Here is an 18,966-nt window from a genome sequence, read left to right as displayed (position 1 = left end):
TGGACAAGACTTGAAATTCTCAAAGCGCCACTGCTGCTTCCAGCTGGCCATGCGCTAAAGACTCTGCCACCCGCACTCCAAGCTGGGGCCCTGTGCTCCACTGGCCTGGCCTCCTCTCAGGGTGGGCTCTCAGCCAGCATGCCCCTGACCAGTGCCCTGCTGTCCTCTGAAGGACCCTCCACAGGGAATCCACTGGTGACTCAAGTTGGAGCCTAGAAACATCACTGAGTGCCTGCTGAAGATGCAGGCCCCGTCCCCTCTGTGAGGTGGGAAGGTCTGTGGTGGGGCCCAGGAACCAGCACTGGGATGCCAGGGGGCTCCTGTCACCAAGATGCAGCCCAGAGCCGTGCACCTGCCACATGAGAGTCTCGCAGCGTCCTTGGGAGCCAGTGCAGACAGTGAAGCGGGGTGGGCTGAACAGAAAGCTGGGCTGCACCCAGAACCTGACAGCTCCATCCTTCTGGTCACAGTGCTAACCGTGGCTGCTCCGGGAGCCTCCGAAAATGATCCCAAATCATCTCAACTGGTGACAAAAGACTGCCAACCGGTGGTGTCCTCGGCCAGTCTATCTACACCACTCATCTCCTCCATGCCCTCTGTCAATCCCAGGCCTTCTCCCACCACATTACAAACGCAAATTACGTGGCTGTAAAGACCGGGGTGCCTCTCTTCTGAAGGGACCTTGGGTCACCAAGAGGCTGCCTTTCCAAGATAAACGTTCAGATTCCAACCAAAGTCTTCCCTGGGGTCCTCGATGTGAGCAAGAGTGCATCTCCACAGCAGAGCAGACTGGGACCACCCAGTCCAGGACCAGTTAAAGGGAAACCTCAGGAGGGGGCCTCGGAGGGTGGTGGAGAGACCTGAATTCCAGAGGACAGATGTGAAGCTGCACACACAGCCCTTCCATCTTGCAGCAAATCCAATCACCTTGGTGAGGGTGATGACTGTGCCCCTTCCCCTCTGCACCCGGCTGTGCCTGCAGGTCCTGAAGTCAGCACAGCGATGGGGGAGGCGGGCCACGGGGTCCCTGTCAAAGCCTGCAGATTCCTCAGCTCACCTAACTTTGCAGACCCTTCACGGATTCCAGCAGTTTCCCACAATCTCAGGTTTCACAGCAATTCTGTGAGGCCCCCAGGGGAGGGCTTCCCTCATTTCACAGACGGTGTGGGGGTTCTTGGGGAAACCCAATGTGAAAGTTTGAGCCATGGATGCTGGGACCCCTGCACAGCCTGGTGAAATCGGGGACACCGGGACCCCTGCACAGCCTGGTGAAGTTGGGACCTGGGAGGGCGGGGCTGGCCCCACAGGATGGAGAAGGGCTGGAGAGTCCTGAGGGAGCCTTAAAACCCCCGTCTCCTGCCCACCTAGCTGCCAGCTGGCCCCAGAGTCCTCACTGCCCCCCCCTCCAGGGCTGAGGGCTCCGCAGGCTCCCGGTGTCCTGTCCCCCCAGCTACCCATGGAGGTTGCAGAACTCAGACAATGCCTGGGTGTGCATTCTGCTCTCACGACCAGCCCCGGACTCCTCGCTCCACAGTTTGCATGTTAGGAACCCCCCAGGGCTAGGGGCTCCTCCTCAGTCCCAGCATCCAGCACCCACCTGGCCATGTGGGTCTCCTGTCTGCCAGGGAGGGGCCACACCGACACTCTGCAGCCTGCAGCCCTGGGGACCTCACTTCTATTTTTGTGGCCAGCCCTGCCGGTCCCCGTAGCCACACATCCTGGGGCCTCCCACAGCCATGCCGGCACATCCTGCCTGGGCGGCCCGGGCCACCTTAACCCCTTCAAGGTCCCGGCTCTGTGAGGGTCATGCGGGCCACGCCCCTGGGCGGGAGTTTCCAGGTAGCGAACCTGCCTGGGCTCCGGAGCCCCCTCTGGCCCAACCCTCCGGCAGGATCCTATATAAGGGTCTGAAGCCAGGCCAGGGGCCCGCAGCTGGGAGAAGAGCCACAGAGGGCCCAGCGCAACCAAGCCGGGTCAAAAGGGCTCCTAGGACGAGTCTGCCCAGCCCGCGGTCCACGGCCTTCCCGCTGTCCGCTTGGGGATCTGTGGCCAAGGCGACCCTGGCCCGGGACAAGCAGGCAGATGAAAGATGCAGGTGTGGACCCGACCCCAGGCTACCCTCCGCTCCAGATTACCTAAAAACATTCCCCAGCCTGTCCCCAGCCCCCAGATGTGGGCTCGACCCCAGCCTGACCCCAAGCTACCCTTCCTTCCAGCCCTGTCCCTGGGCGCCGTCCTGAACACTGGCCCCCGTCGCTCTGGCAGGAAGGGGTGGGCACAGCTCCCAGGGTGGCCCTACGAGGTGCCCAAGGGAACGTCGGCAGAAGCCCGTCCAGGCGTTGACACCTGCCGGGGTGTGAGGCCCCCCGTGACAATGCGGAGGGGGCCTGGGCGCCTGGACACTCGCGGGGGCTCCTCCACGGCCACTCCGAGCACCCCAGGCGCCTCGAAGTTCCCAGCGCAGGACACTGGGCAGGGGCCGCGGGGGCCGATCCCAGGCCGCCCTGACCGCGAGCCGGGTCCCAGCGCCTGTCCCCAGCCGGGCTGAGAGGGGCGCGGGGGAGACGGCCCCGCTCCGGGAGCGACCGCAACGCGTCCTGCCCGGCTCCGCCCCGCGCCCCCTCCCGTCACCCCCGCGTCCCCTCCAGGACCCGCCCCGCGCGCACCTGCCGCCCGTGGTGCTGCCCTCCCGCGTCCGCCGAGCTCCGCGCCTCGCAGGTGTCCGCGCGTCCTGACGCCTCCTCCCGGGCCGCGCGGATACTGGGCAGGGAGGGAGAAGGGGCGGGGCGGGGCGGGGCGCGCGGAGGGCTGGGGGGGAGGGGCGGAGAGGGGCCCGGGGGCGGGGGCGGGGGCGGGGCGGGGGCGGGGCGGGGCCAGAGCCCAGAGCGGCGGGGGAAGGGCGGCGAGGCGGGGCCGTGGGAAGAGCCTCCCTCTCTCCACCCTCCCCTTCTACCCCCTCCCCCCTCCCCCTCTCCCCACCCTTTGCTCTCCTCACGCTTCCCCCTCTTCCTACCCCTCCCCGCTGTGCCCGAGACGGGGGACGGGGTGACGGGGTGGGGACGTGATGGGGGGCGGGGGGGGCGACTGCGGGGCAGTGGGTCGGGGTCGTGCCTAAGGGGTGCAGTTCCTGCCACCTGGGGTCACCCTCGGTCCCGCCCAGAGGGGAGAGGGCTGGACAAGGGGACGGGTCGGTGGTCTTCTGGGGCCCAGGACTCACTTCCTTGGGCTCACCTGTAAAACAGGGTCCCACCTGCCCCCCTGGATCCGAGCCCCCTGGCAGGGAAGTTGTGTCCACTCTGAAGCCCCACAGGGACCCAGCTGCCATCGCCCTAGCTGGACCCTTCCCTGCAGCTTCCCAGGAGAAAGCCGGGGGGCACGTGGGACAGGGCTGGGGCCACTGGAATGTGGCCCAGCTGAGCTGACCAGCCTGTGACATCAGATAAGTCACTAACAAACCCTTCTGGCCTGTGTTCTCGTCTGTGCAGCCGTCCCAGAGCGTCCTGGGGCCCACAGGTTAGTGCACACAGAGCTCCCAGTGCACCAAAGACAGATTACCAGTTAACTAGGTTACCATATTTAGGTCCTAGGGTAAAAAGGGACAAGAACCCACCTCACTCCTCAGTATTGGAGTAAGGAGCCGCTGGTCTGTGGGTCACGGCACAGGACGCTGGCCTCTGCCAGCACAGCCTTGCTGTGGTACCTAACAGTGCAGCAGAAGTTGTTTGCGGAAAAAGAAAAAAAAAAAAAACCTATAAAAGACCCCACCATTTAATTCTTGCATCTTCCAAGGTTCAGTGGAAACTGACTGATAACTTAAAAAAAAAAAAAAAAAGTGAGGTGACATAAAAAGGTAAAATCATGGAAGATGCAGACCCAGCTATAGACTTTAGCACTTGCAGTTGGAGCTTTAAAACGTCTCCATTTAGTGGGTAAAAAGAGCAAACCTGTTTGAATGAAATGAAAACAAAGCTCTGGCAAGAGAGAGATAAACATTAACCAAGCAGGCAGCGGGAAGTGCAGTCCACCGCGCTGTGCCCACCTGAGGTGAGAACACTGCGGACAGGCGTGTGATACACAGAGACAGACTGAGTTCGGGGAGGAAGGTGCATGGACCGGGAGGAGGGTGCGTGCACCGGGAGGAGGGTGCATGGACCGGGAGGAGGGTGAGTGGACCGGGAGGAGGGTGAGTGCACCGGGAGGAGGGTGAGTGCACCGGGAGGAGGGTGAGTGCACCGGGAGGAGGGTGCATGGACCAGGAGGAGGGTGAGTGGACCGGGAGGAGGGTGAGTGCACCGGAAGGAGGGTGAGTGCACCGGGAGGAGGGTGAGTGCACCGGGAGGAGGGTGCATGGACCGGGAGGAGGGTGAGTGGACCGGGAGGAGGGTGAGTGGACCGGGAGGAGGGTGAGTGCACCGGGAGGAGGGTGAGTGCACCAGGAGGAGGGTGCATGGACCGGGAGGAGGGTGCGTGCACCAGAAGGAGGGTGTGTGGACCACGGCTGGCTGCAGAATTTCTCCCGGGGGAGCACACGTGCGTTCGGGTACTGGATCCCTGCTCTTGCACGTCCACTCCTTGGAGCAGCAGCAGCGTCGGTGACCGTGCAGGGACCCCGGGCTCCACTCAGACCCGCAGGGAGTGTCTCCACTGGGGAACCCGCCCTCCCCAGCGAGCAGAAGCCCCAGAGACCTGTGCAGGGGGCAGGAGAGGGGTCCAGGAAAGGCCAGAACCTGCCAGCATGGGCAGGAAAAGGGGAGGCTGGGCTCAGGGAAGGAGAGGGATGATTTGAGAGGGACAGGAAATTAAACCCAAGGGAACTCCCTCAACCCAGTAACATTTCTTCACATAATTAGCCCCGGAGACAGGAAGGGCTCGTCACTAGCAATGCATTCAGGAGCTTTGAGAGTCGGACCGGAACAGGCTTTCCGTCTCCTTCTCACAGGTTCCAGTTAAAAAGGTCAGAGTGGACCCACGTGGTGTTTCTTACCTGTTTTTTGTTTTTGTTTTTTTTATTTGGAGACCAACGCCCCCTTTCTCACGCTGGCATCAAAGACCCTCTGGTAACACAGCACATTCTGTCAGACTGTCAGACAGGCTGAATTAAATATCATTTAATCGAGCAATAAAAGTCCAAAGGGAGGCTGCCTGTGGGAACCCGCCCTGAGGATCTCCTGCAGGACGTGCAAGCGGATGGCACCGCGGCTGTGGAAAAGGAGGGGACAGGCAGTGACCCCAGCCAGCCACGAGCCCGCCCCACACATTTGTGCAGGGTGCAGGCCCAAACCCACACGTGCGTGGACAGTGGGCACCACACTGGAACGGACTTTGCCAGGAAGCAGGGATTTCTACCTGCTATCCTGAAAGATGCTCTGCCTGCACACCGTGGATGGGCATGGAGCTGGCCCGCAGCCCTCGGGGGACAGACAGACAGACAAGAGGCCAGAACGTCTTCTCCACGAAAGCTTTCCGCCTTGGCACACAGTAAACCAATGCAGCGAAAATACAGAGGACAAAACCCCAAGATGTGTGTGCCTTCAGAAAAGGCTAGGGCGCATTCTAAAGTTGAGGCAATTCAAGAGGAAATTAATTCAGCGGAGGACAAAGGCCCAGAGCAGCACATCACAGGCTGCCCGCGGTGTCCTGCTGGGGCCGAGCTTGTTAGGGCCAGGCAAGGCCTTTGTGCTCCACCAGCTTTCACAGCCTCAGAAGCCCAGTGGGGCACAAGGAGATGACGTCACAAACAGGTTTCCCTGCGAGCGCAGCAGGAGGAGCAGAGACCTCAGGGACAACTCCCATCGGGGCGTCACGGCCTACCAGCCAGCAGATCCCGCAGGAGCTGAGGCTGCAGGGAAAGCCGGATGGACGCCGCACGGTAGCACACCCACAGACTCCGAACACGTGTCTGGGCTCTGCACTTGGATGGGAGTACAGCCTGCGTCTGTGGATTCCACGTAAGTCGTGCGACACAGTGAGCTCAGGTATCAAGCACCTGGGAAGCCGTGGCGCCTGTGCCTGTGACCCCAAAGGGTGGAATCCTTCCAGGGCATCTCCGTGTGGTCACTGTGTCCTATAAGCAGTTTAGGAGGGTTCATCTGCTTCCAAATTGTTCCAATTTCTCCACTTAGTGTTGGAAACTTTACCATTGGAGGTTAAACGCTTTATGTGAAAGCATAGCTCCCACAAAGATGTCCGTAAGGGAAAGAAAAGGAGTGACCATATCTCGGGGGAAGACACCTTTGTGCTCGGCTTACACAGCCGAGGAAGGCGGTGACAACGTCCTCCCACCTACAGAGAGAAGACCACAGGGCCCCCTTGTAAACCTGTAGCCACCCTGGTTTGTCTCGGAATCTGTCCTTCTGTGTGGGATACGTTGCAGGCAGACTCAGGCCTGGCCTTTCTGGAGTTCAGGGCGGCTGGAGGGAGCAGGACAGACCTACCCTGGCCTCTTCCAGCCCCCAAATCTGCACAAACCCTGCCTCGACAAGACAGCGGTACTGTCCCTCCCTCAACCCCTCCTCCAGAATGAAGGCGCCGAGGTCTTGGCTTCTCAGTGCCCAGGTGCCATCCGGCTCTGCCTCATGGGCTCCAGCTGGACAGGGAGGGCTTCCTGCCAGTCCTTGTCCCGAAACCTCTGGCCAGGGTGGTCTGGCTGGCTACAGCCCGCAACTGGCACCCAGCACCTGGAATCCTCACTGGGAAGCTAAGCCGGGCAGGGGCCCTGCGTCTGTGTCCAGCCAGCCCCACGGTCACTGAGTCCTTCCTGCACCCCACACCCCGTGCTGGACGCAGGGCTCGGCCCGGAGCAAGGCAAAGTGTCTCACTTCTTGGACTTTACGTCTCAGTAAAAATAGACAGAAAATGGGTTAATGAACACAGACACAGCCTCACATCGGGGTGAGATTCATGCCGTGAAGGCGAAGAACGCAGACCAGGAGGGTAGGTGGGGCAGTGGCCTGCGCCAGGGCCCTCTGGGAAGCAGAGCCAGACAGGACCCAGCCGTCCCACGAGGGCCCGGGAGCCGTCCAAGGAGCGGGAGGCAGATGTGGGTGTGTACGGAGACAGAGCCAACAAGTATCGCCACCTTTTGGGGAGAATTTTGCTAAAACAAGGTGAGAAACAAGAGCTGAGCCGGGCTGGGAGGGTCCCGGAGGGTTTCTGTTGAGACTCTCCTGCTGCTCCGATGACTTGGCCGACTTGGCCGGCAGGAAGACAATGATGCCGCCACGGAGACGGCGAGAGGTCGCCCGGCCACCACGGCCCCCCCTCCCCCTGGGGCGACAGTGAGGGGTCACCTGCCCGCCGTGGCCTGCTCTTCTCTTAAACACTGATGTCTTAAGAAGTCAGGAAGCCACGTGAGATGAGTGAGACACTGATTTTAGCCCTACGTTTGTGCGTGCTGCCTCGGCTCATCCTCTGTGGGGCGGCTCGCCTGTTGCCGTGTGTCTGGCTCTGCCCTGCCCTGAGCAGGGGCCCCAGTGGCTTCCTGGATGCCTTTGCTGGTTGGGGACGCCCTGGACCCTCTCGGTCCACTGCAGTCACCCAGGTTGAGCCACTCGGACCGATGGCAAGTGAGCTCCCCTGGTGGGTTCCAGGTTGTCATCCGAAGAGCAGCCATGGCCCTAAACAGCCCTCCAACCCCACCCCACCTCCGTGCAGGCCCGGATCCACCGGGCAGGCCACTGCCCTGCAGTCCGCCGCGGCTGCTCCCAGGTGTGACTGCCCTGAAGCCGGACAAGGCACTTCCATGGCCCCTCAGAATGGAGTGTTGGGGGTTGAATCGTGGCTTCCGAAGACAGATGTTGGAGTGCTAACTCCCAGTGCCTCAGAACGTGACGTTGGCTGGAGACGGGGTCTTTATAGAGGGGACCAAGCTAAAAGGAGGTCAGTGGGGCAGGCCCTGACCCCAGCGCCACGTGGAAAGCGCCCAGAGGAGATGCAGGCAGAGGACGGGGCGGTGCTTCCACACCCAGGGAGACCCGGGGGTTAGTGCACAGACGGGCCTCAGCAGTGCACTCACAGGAAACACATATTTCACCCACGCGTTTGAGATAGGGACATGGCTCTTCTCCTAGTAAACAACTTTTGATTCCAACTTTTATTTCTTCTCCGGGCTCCATCCTCCTTCTCCATCTCTCTCGGCCCCAGGTGCTGCTGGAATGTCCCCTTTGCTGGGACACCAGAGGACACCCGAACAAACCGGCCTACCTGTCAGAGCCTGGAGGCTGCCCCAAGCCAGCATCTGTGGTTCCACATGAGCTGAGGGCCATTTTATGCCGGCCTCGCTCTCCCTCCAGCCCTTCTGGGCTTGGCCGGCCTTCCCCCATCCCCCCGAGCCCTCCCAGCAATCCTGTCCCAGGTGAGAGAACGAGGCTGGCATGGAACAGCCCTCAGTTGACGTGGGGGAGCAACGGATGCCCTGGGCGGGCTGGTGGATACCAGAACACCCTGGGGACATCTGAGGACGCCCCAAGGACACCTGCGGATACCCCAAAGACACCTGAGGATGCCTGAGGATGCCCTGACGCCCCGAGGACACCTGCGGACATCTGAGGATGCCCCGAGGACCCCTGCAGATACCCCAAAGACACCTGAGGACGCCTGAGGACGCCCCGAGGACATCTGAGGACGCCCGGAGGACATCTGAGGACATCTGAGGATGCCCCAAAGACACCTGAGGACGCCTGAGGATGCCCCGAGGACACCTGCGGATACCCCAAAGACACCTGAGGATGCCTGAGGATGCCCCGAGGACACCTGAGGATACCCCAAGGACACCTGGAGTATGGAAAGGTAAAGATAAGCCCACATGAAGATGCTGAGAAGCCAAGGAATGAGAGGAAAGCATTTCGGAGAAACCAGGGAACGAGAGGAAGGCATTTCGGAGAGAATCCAGGGTGGCTGTAGGTTCATTCACCCCACAGATGCCTTTGGAGCGCTGCCTGTGCGCTGCCTGTGAAAAGTAGCCCGTGACTTTGTGGCGTTCAGGAGCCAGCAAAAGTCCCGTGCTTAGAATTCCAGCCTGTGAGCCGGGGACCCTGCTGTCCGCCCCCGGGGTGTTTCCCAGGTGGCCCTGAGCTGAGACTCCGTGGGAAGCAGGTGGCTGAGCAGGGAGAGGAGATGTGGCCAGGTGGGACTCAGGCACCAGCCACCAGGGATGCTCTGGATTTCACCCCAAGGCCCCTCTCCAGGGGCCCCAATGGAGCCGCGATCCCAGCAGTTGGACCCTGGTGGCATTTTGTTTTTGAAGTTGGTGTTTCCAGACAAGACACAAAACTGTAGAGTATGACATGGCCAGGCCGGGTGGGGACTCAAGAGAGGTCAGGGTTGGGACGAGGCCACGGCCTCTGGGCCAGGGGGCATTCCGGGGGCTCCGTGGCAGCACTCAGAATTCTGCCAGGGCTGGGAGTGGCAGGGGGCAGGGAAATACCATCTACTTCAGAGTGGGAAAGGCTGGGTTCAGTCAACAGAGCTCAGGAGGCTGAAGGGCCTGAAGGAGCCTGGGGTTTGGTCAAGAGGGAGAATTGGGATGGAAAGGGGGCACCTAGACCCCAAGAATGAGGTGGCAGGCGGGGGCTTGGCAGAGGTCAGGGGGGACGGACCAGAAGGTTGGGAAACCCAGTCCTGAGTTTCTCAACCTGTGCAGGCTCTGGAGTCCAGGAGGGTCAGCACCAGGGCCCTGCACCTGGCACACCTGGTATCCCTGCAGGGGGTGGCCGCCGAGGGCCCACACCACCCACACTGGGCTTGTCACCTTCATCCCACACAGAAGCACACTGCAGAAGTGTTCTGACTGTACAGTTTCTAACAGCAGAAAATGTACACACCACTTGTGTGATTTTCTTTATAAAGAAACTGAAGCAGATTTTTATTCTTTATTGCGAGCAGATTCAGGTCTCCTGCTTAGATAATCTAGAGAAAAGTCCAATATAATATTATCAAGTTAGTTTATCTACAGAAATAAAAGTTAAAAACAGGAGCATACAAAATAAACTTTACAGAAATGTTAGATTTGGTTTAATTTATATTTTAACTTTTCAAAGCAGATTAATGATCAGTTAAATGTTAATGTGTGGAGGCTTGATTTATGTTAAATGCACCTACTATGTTTAATAATTTAAAAATAAACTCCAGTATTTATGATGATGACAGCTATGGATACCATTCATATTAAATACATTTTTGAAGACCTTCTTTTATTACATTACCTAATGAATAGACATTTTAAATGGTAACGCAGACATTATAATTTTAAGTCAGACACAATATATGCATATTAAAATTCTGTATACTTTGATAAAGTAAAAAATAAAGCTATATAAATTGATCTTTAGATTTTTTCTGCAAAAGTAGAATCACACTTTCATGACACTTCTAACACATCCCCATCAAAGCTGCTTATAGACACAATATCAGAAAGATTTTCATTCCAGTTCACCCACCTTTAGCTTAAAAAAAAAAAAAAAAAGATTGCATTTACCAACTGACATTTTTCCTGTTTCTAAAGTTACAAATGGGTAACTTCCTAAAGAAATGTAGGATACAAGGACCTGCATATCAAGCTGTTAAGACACTGAGCTGCCAAATAAATAATATTAACATTAAATAAAAGTGGCTGCATTATTCAATACTAGTCAGTGCAAAACACATAAGCTGAGTGGTTTGAAGAACAAGGCTGGAGGTTTCCTGCTACGGCACCGGACCCCTGGCCAAGGCTCAACTCAGAGAAGTCACAACAGCCTGTCTAGACATTTGTTTAAACGCTCAGCAAGCCGAGCGGATGGTCACCCTGTTGGAGAAGCTGCCGCATCTGGCCTCCTCCCTCGAGGCGGTGTGGCCTGCTTGTTCGCCCCGTCTGCTCCGACGCAGGCCGGGTTGACTGGGGCTTTAGGAGGCCGCGGCCCTTCCCAGCTGGCTCGTGGCAGAAGACCGGCTGTGCTCCCTGACGTGTGCAGGGATGAGGTGCGGCGTGGGCGTGGCCGGTCCTGCTGTGGCCACCTGGTAGAGGGCTGATCCAAGGGGAGGTTTCAGCTCGTGGGGCTGGACCTCCCTGAAGGGGAAAGGACCTTGTCCAGGGCACCAAGCGCTGCTCACAGAGCAGCTGGTGTAAGTGAAGCTGCGACCTCACCCCGGGCCCACTCTGCGAAGCCTAGACATTCTGCCAGGAGGGGGACACTCCGTCCCAGGGAGGCCTGGGCTACGAGCCCCATCTTCCCATGCCCGGCCAGAGGCCCCTCACAGGGGCCCTCAGGAAGGAGGCAGGATGCAATGCGGGACACCAGGACAGTGGGCACTTCCTTGTGGCACATGTGTGTATACGTGCATGGATGTATTCGCGTGTGCGGGGGCCTGCACGTTTGTGGTGTGTACATGTGTGGGAGCTCACGTGTGTATGGTGTGCGCACACGTGTTTACGTCTGGGAACTCATGTCTGTGGTGTACACATGCATGTGCATGTAGGAGCCTGTGCGTGTTTGGGATGTGTACATGTGCATGTGTGCATATTCGTGTGTAGGAGCCTGTGCATGCTTAGGGTGTGTACATGTGCATGTGTGCTCATGTGTGCAGGAGCCTGCATGTGTTTGTAGTGAATGTACATGTGCATGTGTGTGTATGCATGTGTACAGGTGAAGCTCATACGTCTTGTGTGCATACACACGTGTGAGAGCAAGCCTGTAGGAGCTTGTACATGTGTGCTTACATGTACATGCATGTATCACATCTGTGTGTAGGAACTTACACCATTCATGGTATGTGCACATGCATTGTGTGGAGTGTGCACACGTCTGTAGTATGTGTACACATGTGCATGTACATGTATGTCACACATGCTTTGGTGTACATACACGTGTGCACGTGTGGAGGAGCTCACACTTGTGTACATGTGTGCATACATGTGTGCGGGAGCTTGCATGTTTGTGGTGTGTACATGTACATATGTATGTGTGTGTTCCCGTGTGCAAGCCTGCAAGTGGACATGGCTATGAGTGAACGTGGAGCCAAAAGCCCGGGACACACATGTAGCAGGCCCACCGTGGGTGTCTGAGACGGTCTGTGGCAGGGACTGGGCGTGAGTCACACAGCAGGCCCACTGTGTGTGTCTGAGACAGTCTGTGGCAGGGACTGGGTGTGAATCATGCAGCAGGCCCACTATGTGTGTCTGAGACGGTCTGTGGCAGGGACTGGGTGTGAGTCATGCAGCAGGCCCACTGTGCGTGTCTGAGACGGTCTGTGGCGGTGACTGGGTGTGAATCAGCGACTGTGTCTCTGACCAACATGCTGAATTACAAATTGATAATTAACCTGTGCAGCAGCAAATAAGATTTTCAAAACTCGACAAAGTGCTCAAAGTTGACATTACTTGCTTCAAAGTTAGTTTAAGGCAAGTAAATACTAACTACTGTGAGGTGGAAAATTGTGTGAAGACCCTGTGACGTCATTCACTGACGTCATCCTTTTAGTTTTTATCTCGTGCCCCTTGTCGATTTCAAATGATCAGGTACATTCATTTAATAATTTCCCAAGCAATTTTTTAAAAGACGTTTGGGAGTGTGTAAAAGTTTAGTGACTTTCACACTAAGACTTGTTGTCAGAGGTACATGGTGACTATCTCCACACAGGCAGAGCTGGGACCCAGCTTACTAAACCTTCATGTGAGAATCTTCTATTTTTAAGGCTGAAGGATGGAAATTAACAATGAAACACAGAAAGCAGAGGAAATTGCAACAAATTGTAAAGAAAAAGTATAGCAAATTATCGTACCTTAAATATGCTGTTTAACTAATCACTGCCACCAGAAATACCAAGAAAGGAAGAGGTGTGTGTAGAGAATAAAATCAAATCTGAAAATTCACATTCATCAGAGATTGGAACATTCAGTCAAAACTCTCACCAGAATCTAAATGTAAAGTGGCCAAAATTACATAAACTTAAAAATGAAAGCTTTATAAACCTATTTTTAAAATTAGACAATATGTTAAATAAATGAATAAAAGATATATAAACAGCTATGAAAATACTTCAGTGCAAAGGCAATTTTAAGATTTCTAAAAAAATACATTACAAATAATTTGTTAACTGAACATACAGAGAATCTGCCCCCCATACAGGTATTACATTTATGCCCATATTGGGTTCTTAAAAAGGGCTGTAAAAATGCACACACCATTGTTTGCGGGGGTAGCGTGGGCAGGGCTGCCAAGCCAGGGCGGCTGCACGAGGACCTCGGGACACGGTGGAGTCCTCCCCGTTCTGTCTGCTCAAGCCAGTTGCTCACTACCCTCATCTTTGGTGTGGTGTTTATTTGTCACCTTAGTTTATCTCAACCACTGTGTTCACTGTTCTTACCGCCGATTTATCCTTTAGTTCAAATAAATATTGTATAGGTAAAAGATTATACAATCAAATGGTGAAATTTGAGCTTCCAAAAACACCTACTGTCGAGCACCTCGGAAACACCCTCTGGTTTCGCCTGCCGGAGCCCGTCTGACAGCGTGGCTCTGGGAGGGCATGAGGGCCGGCTCCTCCTCCAGCGTCTGGTACTTTCCTGAAAGGCAGCAGTACCGAATCTCACAATGAAATGTCTTCTTTAAGGACCATTAAGGCTACGTCAAAGATTATTTCTAGAAATAGAAACGCCAGTACAGAGAGCAACAGGGACTTTGTATCACAGCAGCCCTTGGGTTGCTAACCCACCCAGAGCAGCGCTGGACAGAATCCTAAGACGAAGGAGAGCCCTGCGTGGGGACGTGGGGATGTGGGGACAAGGGGACGCAGAGCCCGGTGGGCGGAGGTGCAGTGTGGGAGGCGGGCGGAGCTGCAGTGTGGGAGGAGGGCGGAGCTGCAGTGTGGGAGGTGGGCGGAGGTGCAGTGTGGGAGGCGGGCGGAGGTGCAGTGTGGGAGGTGGGCGGAGCTGCAGTGCTGCCTGCTGGGATCCACCCCTGTCCTGTGGGCCACCCCCATCAGCCCGAGACAGGTTCTGGGGCACCAACACCACCTTGGTGGTGACCGTTCCACGGGGACAGAGGATGTCTGCCCATCATAGTCAAGTATCTGTCTCCTGGCCCTTGCACCTGCGAAATCAACATTCTCCTGCAACAGTGGACTGATGGCTCCATGCTCTGGTGAGTGGCCGATGGACATCCTGGCACTTGTGCTGCAGGGCTGGAAGCCACTGGCGTGGCCTTGTCCTCCCACATGGCACTGCTTTCTGCACGAGGCGATGATGGGGAGACCGAAACTCAGCCAGCCCTGGCACACAGAGCAGGCAGGCTTGGACTTAACCACAGGGAAGCCGCTCCCAGATGAACAGGGCACGGCTGTGCATCCGCAGGGATGACGGTATCCGAGTGACCCGGCCCTTCCCACAGCATGAGGATTGGAGGGTTGCTGAGGAAAGGACGTGCCGCCACAGCTCCACCTCACCCTATGGAGGGCACGAGTGGCGGCCGGGCGAGCAGGAACAGCAGCAGGTGTCCACACATGGCCGCCCCGGGGGCCTGGATGGCTCTTCTCTCCCAGCGACAGCAAAGGCCGATGACAGTAGGTGGGTGAAGACACGGGCCTGGGGGAATGGCCTCTGCATGACAGCACAGGGTGCGCCAGCCGGATGTCCCTTCTGAGTCGGGCCGAATGCCCGGGGGGACTGGTGTGGCTCAACAACTGCAGCGCTGGGTCCAGGCGGCCAGCGTGCCACACTCGAGGGCAAGGCCTGTGACCCCCCTCCTTGCCTCCTGGGGGCCAGGAAGAGGCGTGTGCGGTCTCCACAGGCTTAGGACCATCCATCACACAAGCATCTGCACACGGGTCCCAGGGCAGCTGAGACTCGGGCTGGAACTGCAGTGGTGACGGGAACCGCTGAGGGTGGGTGGGGGCTCCACGGACACCTTCCCCTTCCAGGCCGCGAGCGTCACCTGCTGAGAGCAGGAGCTGTGCCAGGCGGCCGAGGGACAGGTGCTCTGGTAGCCTGGGCTCTGCAGAGAGGCAAGAGGGGTGAACTCTGAGTCGCGGTCCCGAGGCTGTGCGCACCCATTCTGCTGAGAGAACGAGACACACGGTCAGTCTCAGGGATCCCCACGGGGCTGCTTGGGGTGACCTGGGCCACTCTGGGATGCACTCACTACCATCGCCTCCTGCAGGAACTGCTAGACTCAGCTCAGGACACTGGAGAAGCCATAGAGGCAAGGGGCCTCTGTCTAGGAACGAGTGCCTCTCCTTTTCGGCATCAACAGTGACTGTCCCCCTGTCCCACCATCCCAGGGAAGAACCCAGGGACCCCAGGGATACAGGCCATGGACGGGAAACCTACAAGTTTCCTCCCGATAGCTGGCTTCCTGTGCAGTGAGAGCTCGAACGCTACACCGGTACCCAGAGACCCTCGAACAAAAGGCGAACTCACTGCCCCAGAGAGGGCAGGCCCCACCCCACAGGGACTGAGCTGATGGAGTACTGGACACGCTCAGTTTGCGTCCTGTTGGCATGTTGCCTTGGGTGTCACCACATGGATGGGGCCTACATGGCTTCTGACAGCCCACTGGGGCCCCGGACGTGCAAGGGCCCTGCAGGTCTGACCAGCGAGGGGAGCGGCAAGAGGCTGGCAGCACGCATCTGTCTGACGGGGGGCCGTCCCCAGGTCAGCCCACTTTTAGACCAGCCCACTTTTAGACCAGCGTTTCCAGTGCCGGAAATGCTGGCAGGAGCCGGCGTCTTCACGGCCTCCATGTCTGTCAGGGAGGCGACAAGCTACGTGCTCCGGCTGGCACACAGAAGACTTGCACTCACACTTGCCTGGGCCCCAGTTCCACACAAACCACGCAATATCCACGTTTGATTTCAAAGCAGGCTCCTTCCTGAGAGGCCTTTTAGGTGAAGCCGTTTCCCCCAGGGACCAGGACCGTGAGCCTGTATCTGACGAAGCTGGGCCCGGTCAGGCTGCGTGCTGTGTGTGGGGGGAGTGTGCACGTGTGTGGGTGTGCACAGCATGTTCCATGTGTGGTCGGCTTGCCCTCAGGCATGTTACTTACCTGGGACAGCAAATGCATGTGTGTGTAAAGAGAGCTGCTCTTTTTCACCGTGAACCTTTGTTATCAAAGACAGCACAGCACAGCACAGCAAAACTTTGGAGGAAAAACAGGTCTGACAGTCACAGCACACGGGCGGCACGCAGCAGCCGCAGTTACCTAGCGTGGAGCTAACTGCGCCTTGGCCGCCGTAGGAGGTCCTTCAGGAGGGGCCCGTCACTGCTCTGTGCGGCCTGGACTGGAGCCTTGTGCTTCATGCCCCTCTGCAAGGCGAGGAAAGACACTGAGCAACGTGGGCCACGCAGGGCTGCTGAGCCGGTGCCCACGAGCACCAGGAGCGCTCTGGCCTCCGCCTGCACCATCCGTGGGACCCCAGCAGGAAGAGGCACTAAGCCTCTGTTGGAGTCTGCATGGGGTGTCACGGAGCGGCCAGGGCAAGGGCTCAGGGGCGTCTTGGGAAAACACTGTCCCAGCAGGGCCGCTCCCATGAGGAGCCCAAGCCCAGAACTGAGAGACAGTGACAGGCTCAGGGACGGGCCACGGCACCTGTGGGAGGCAGAGGGTCCCAGGTCCCTCAGCTGGAAGGTCCACCAGGCACCTCTGGAATCCTGGAGCCACATGTTCAGCCACACACCCACTTCCATGGCAGACAGCGAGCCTCGGGAGCTGCTCTGCCAGGGCCCTGCAGAGTGTCCTGAGGCCAACGTGCTCACAGAGCACTGAGATCTCGTAGCCCAGCCTTATTCAAGGAATAAGGGAAGCGTGGGAGCTGAAGAACTGCGGGCTTGGAATTGCAGAACTGCAGGTCCGAATGGGCAAACGCCCAGGTGAGGAGCAGCAGGAAACAAAGGATGAGGCTGCCACCCGTCCCAGGGACAGGGATGGAGAGGCGAACTGCATGCAGATACGCAGACATGCCAGCACAGACATATGTGTGCGAATCGCACGTATATATACGTCAGGCCTGTGATGCTTTTCTTTTCCATAGGAACAGATGAAAAGAAAACCATCCACTGGAAGTAAAATATGCCCCACGTGAGGACTAGTGACATGTTTACTCCTCCAAAGTTTTGCAGAACGCAGGTGGTCTCAGCACCACGGTGTGTTCCTGTGTGTGCCGGGCACGTGCTGGCTGCAGGCGCTTTGTGTTCAGGTGCGGACACCGGCCCTGCCTGCGGGGGTCACGCCAGGGCCCGAGGCCTCGTAGGCGGCAGGAGAACGAACCTCTGTGCGGCCGTCTCTATGTAGCCGGGCTCAGCTTCTGCACATGTTCGGAGGCAAATCAGCTCTCAACAAACCACATCAATAGTTAGAATGCATATTTTTAGCCTAGAGTTGGCATGATTTAATTAGTTTCTTAAGGACCTCCTATGAGTTATTAAAGTGTTCCTAATAATTTCATCCCTAATGTTTTCAAGTATAGAAATGGTGAGATGAAATTCTGCAATTTAATCTAACAAATTCTGATGACACTAAATTAGAAAAATTTTGATTCCTATTAATTGCTTGGACTTAAAAAAGGACCATTTTGTCAGCTAAAAATGGTGTTTAAAATATATAGAAGATGATGTTATTAAAGGGAAAAAAAGCCCTTTCTGCTCCGGGCATTTTTCTAGGCTGCATTTGGTAAAACAGTAAAATACCAAACATGCATTTTCAGAGCACCATTAATTTGGAGGCATGCGTGAATGCGGGATTTGGTGCCGGAGCACACGGCTGAAAGACAGAACGTGACTTCAGGACAGCACGCAGGCCCCTGCAATCCCGGCTCTGACCACGGATGCCACCGCAGGAAAGTGGCATGTGAATGCCTCTACGCTGCCCAGAAAGGCCAGGGCCATCATTTTTAAAGCATATTATTAACAGAAAGCTTTCAAAGAGGTCTTCATTCAAAAAACAGTAAAAAGAGAATTTGGTCGAACATCTGACACCAAACACTTCTGTCCCCTTTGTCTCCAGTTGTGTGGCTCAGCCTGGCTCCCCTTTTCTGAAATGTGCGTGGGTCCTGAGCAAACCGTGTTATCCTAGCTGTCGTCAGTCTTTCCAGCTGCAGAATGGGCACAGAAGTGGGTGCGTGAGGGAGGATCCACACTCTACAGGCTGCGGAGGGCAGGGTATGTGAGCTCAGGGCCTGGATGACCTGTGAATTGCAAACTCTCATACCTTCCTGCTTAGGATTCCTGCACAGGAACCTCTCTGACACCTGTGTGAGGGATCATGTGGCCGGCTCTGTGCTGTCAGCTGTGTCTGAACCCTCACAGGTGGGTTCTGAGGCTGCCTGGACGCTGAGGGAGAAACCCTGGTTAACTGTGACTGATGGAAAGCACAGCTCACGATCGGTCTGTGCATGTGAAGGTGTAAGTGGGTGGTGGGGCTTCCTGACGTGGGGCTGCCGTGCCCAGCGCCTGGCGGACACTGCGTCGGAGCGCGTGGACTCGGGGCTCTGGTGACAGGCATGGCCCTGCTGCCCCGCGTCTACCATCCCAAGCGTGCGGAAGGCAGAGGAGCATCACCTTGTTCCATCAGAAACTCAGGCTGCTGGAAGTCTGAGAAAGCATAAAGATGGTTGACTGCTCGACAGAAAGGCACTGGCTCTTAGTCTGAGTTCCGAGGTCAGCGGCCACGCACAGAGGGGTGTGTGAACAAGGTGTAGGGATTTAGGCAAAGTGGTCGGAAGATGGAAGGAAACAGGAAGGAAAGAGAAACAACAGACAGAGCTGAGTTAGTCAGAGGCTCGCCACCATGTGCACGTTCTTCTGGCCACTCTAGGTGGACACTGGTGCCCCCCGCCATGACCCGCCAGCCCCTCCCACTCCCTGCTTTATGCCTTCTGCAGGTCCCACTGTGTGGCTGTTCGTAAGGGTTGCCGAGGCTTTTGTGGGATGCAGAGACCCACAGCATAACAGGGGCTTCCGAACAAAGGGTGGCACGGGGAGGTCCTCACTGGCATTCC

General features: G+C 56.9%; 2 protein-coding genes across 15 annotated transcripts in view; both read right to left on the bottom strand.

The window, feature by feature from the left end:
• Positions 1 to 2,787, bottom strand: part of MCF2L (MCF.2 cell line derived transforming sequence like) — a 206,896-nt gene extending 204,109 nt beyond the window's left edge. Inside the window, exon 1 of one of the 3 annotated variants that reach the window (XM_077974078.1) lies at positions 2,667 to 2,787. Coding sequence is in view for 1 of the 3 variants with exons in the window: in XM_077974083.1 (XP_077830209.1) it covers positions 1,598 to 1,605 (8 nt within the window). In the remaining 2 variants the exon portion in view is untranslated. Of the gene's footprint in view, positions 1 to 1,597; positions 1,737 to 2,666 lie in introns of those variants that run through there. The other 2 variants (XM_077974084.1, XM_077974083.1) reach the window with 2 other exon arrangements.
• Positions 2,788 to 9,832: 7,045 nt separating this feature from the next.
• ATP11A (ATPase phospholipid transporting 11A) overlaps positions 9,833 to 18,966 on the bottom strand; it is a 184,986-nt gene continuing 175,852 nt past the window's right edge. For 2 of the 12 annotated variants that reach the window (XM_015121477.3, XM_077974065.1), the window contains exon 29: positions 9,833 to 15,029. In XM_015121477.3, the coding sequence (XP_014976963.2) occupies positions 14,778 to 15,029 (252 nt within the window). In that variant the 3' untranslated portion in view covers positions 9,833 to 14,777. Of the gene's footprint in view, positions 15,030 to 16,172; positions 16,277 to 18,396; positions 18,614 to 18,966 lie in introns of those variants that run through there. The other 10 variants (XM_028837356.2, XM_077974066.1, XM_028837362.2 and 7 more) reach the window with 9 other exon arrangements.

The sequence above is a fragment of the Macaca mulatta genome, chromosome 17 (genome assembly GCF_049350105.2).
Source record: "Macaca mulatta isolate MMU2019108-1 chromosome 17, T2T-MMU8v2.0, whole genome shotgun sequence".
Lineage (NCBI taxonomy): Eukaryota > Metazoa > Chordata > Mammalia > Primates > Cercopithecidae > Macaca > Macaca mulatta.
Note: the sequence above shows the minus strand (reverse complement) of the source record. Positions and strands in the feature narration are given on the sequence as shown.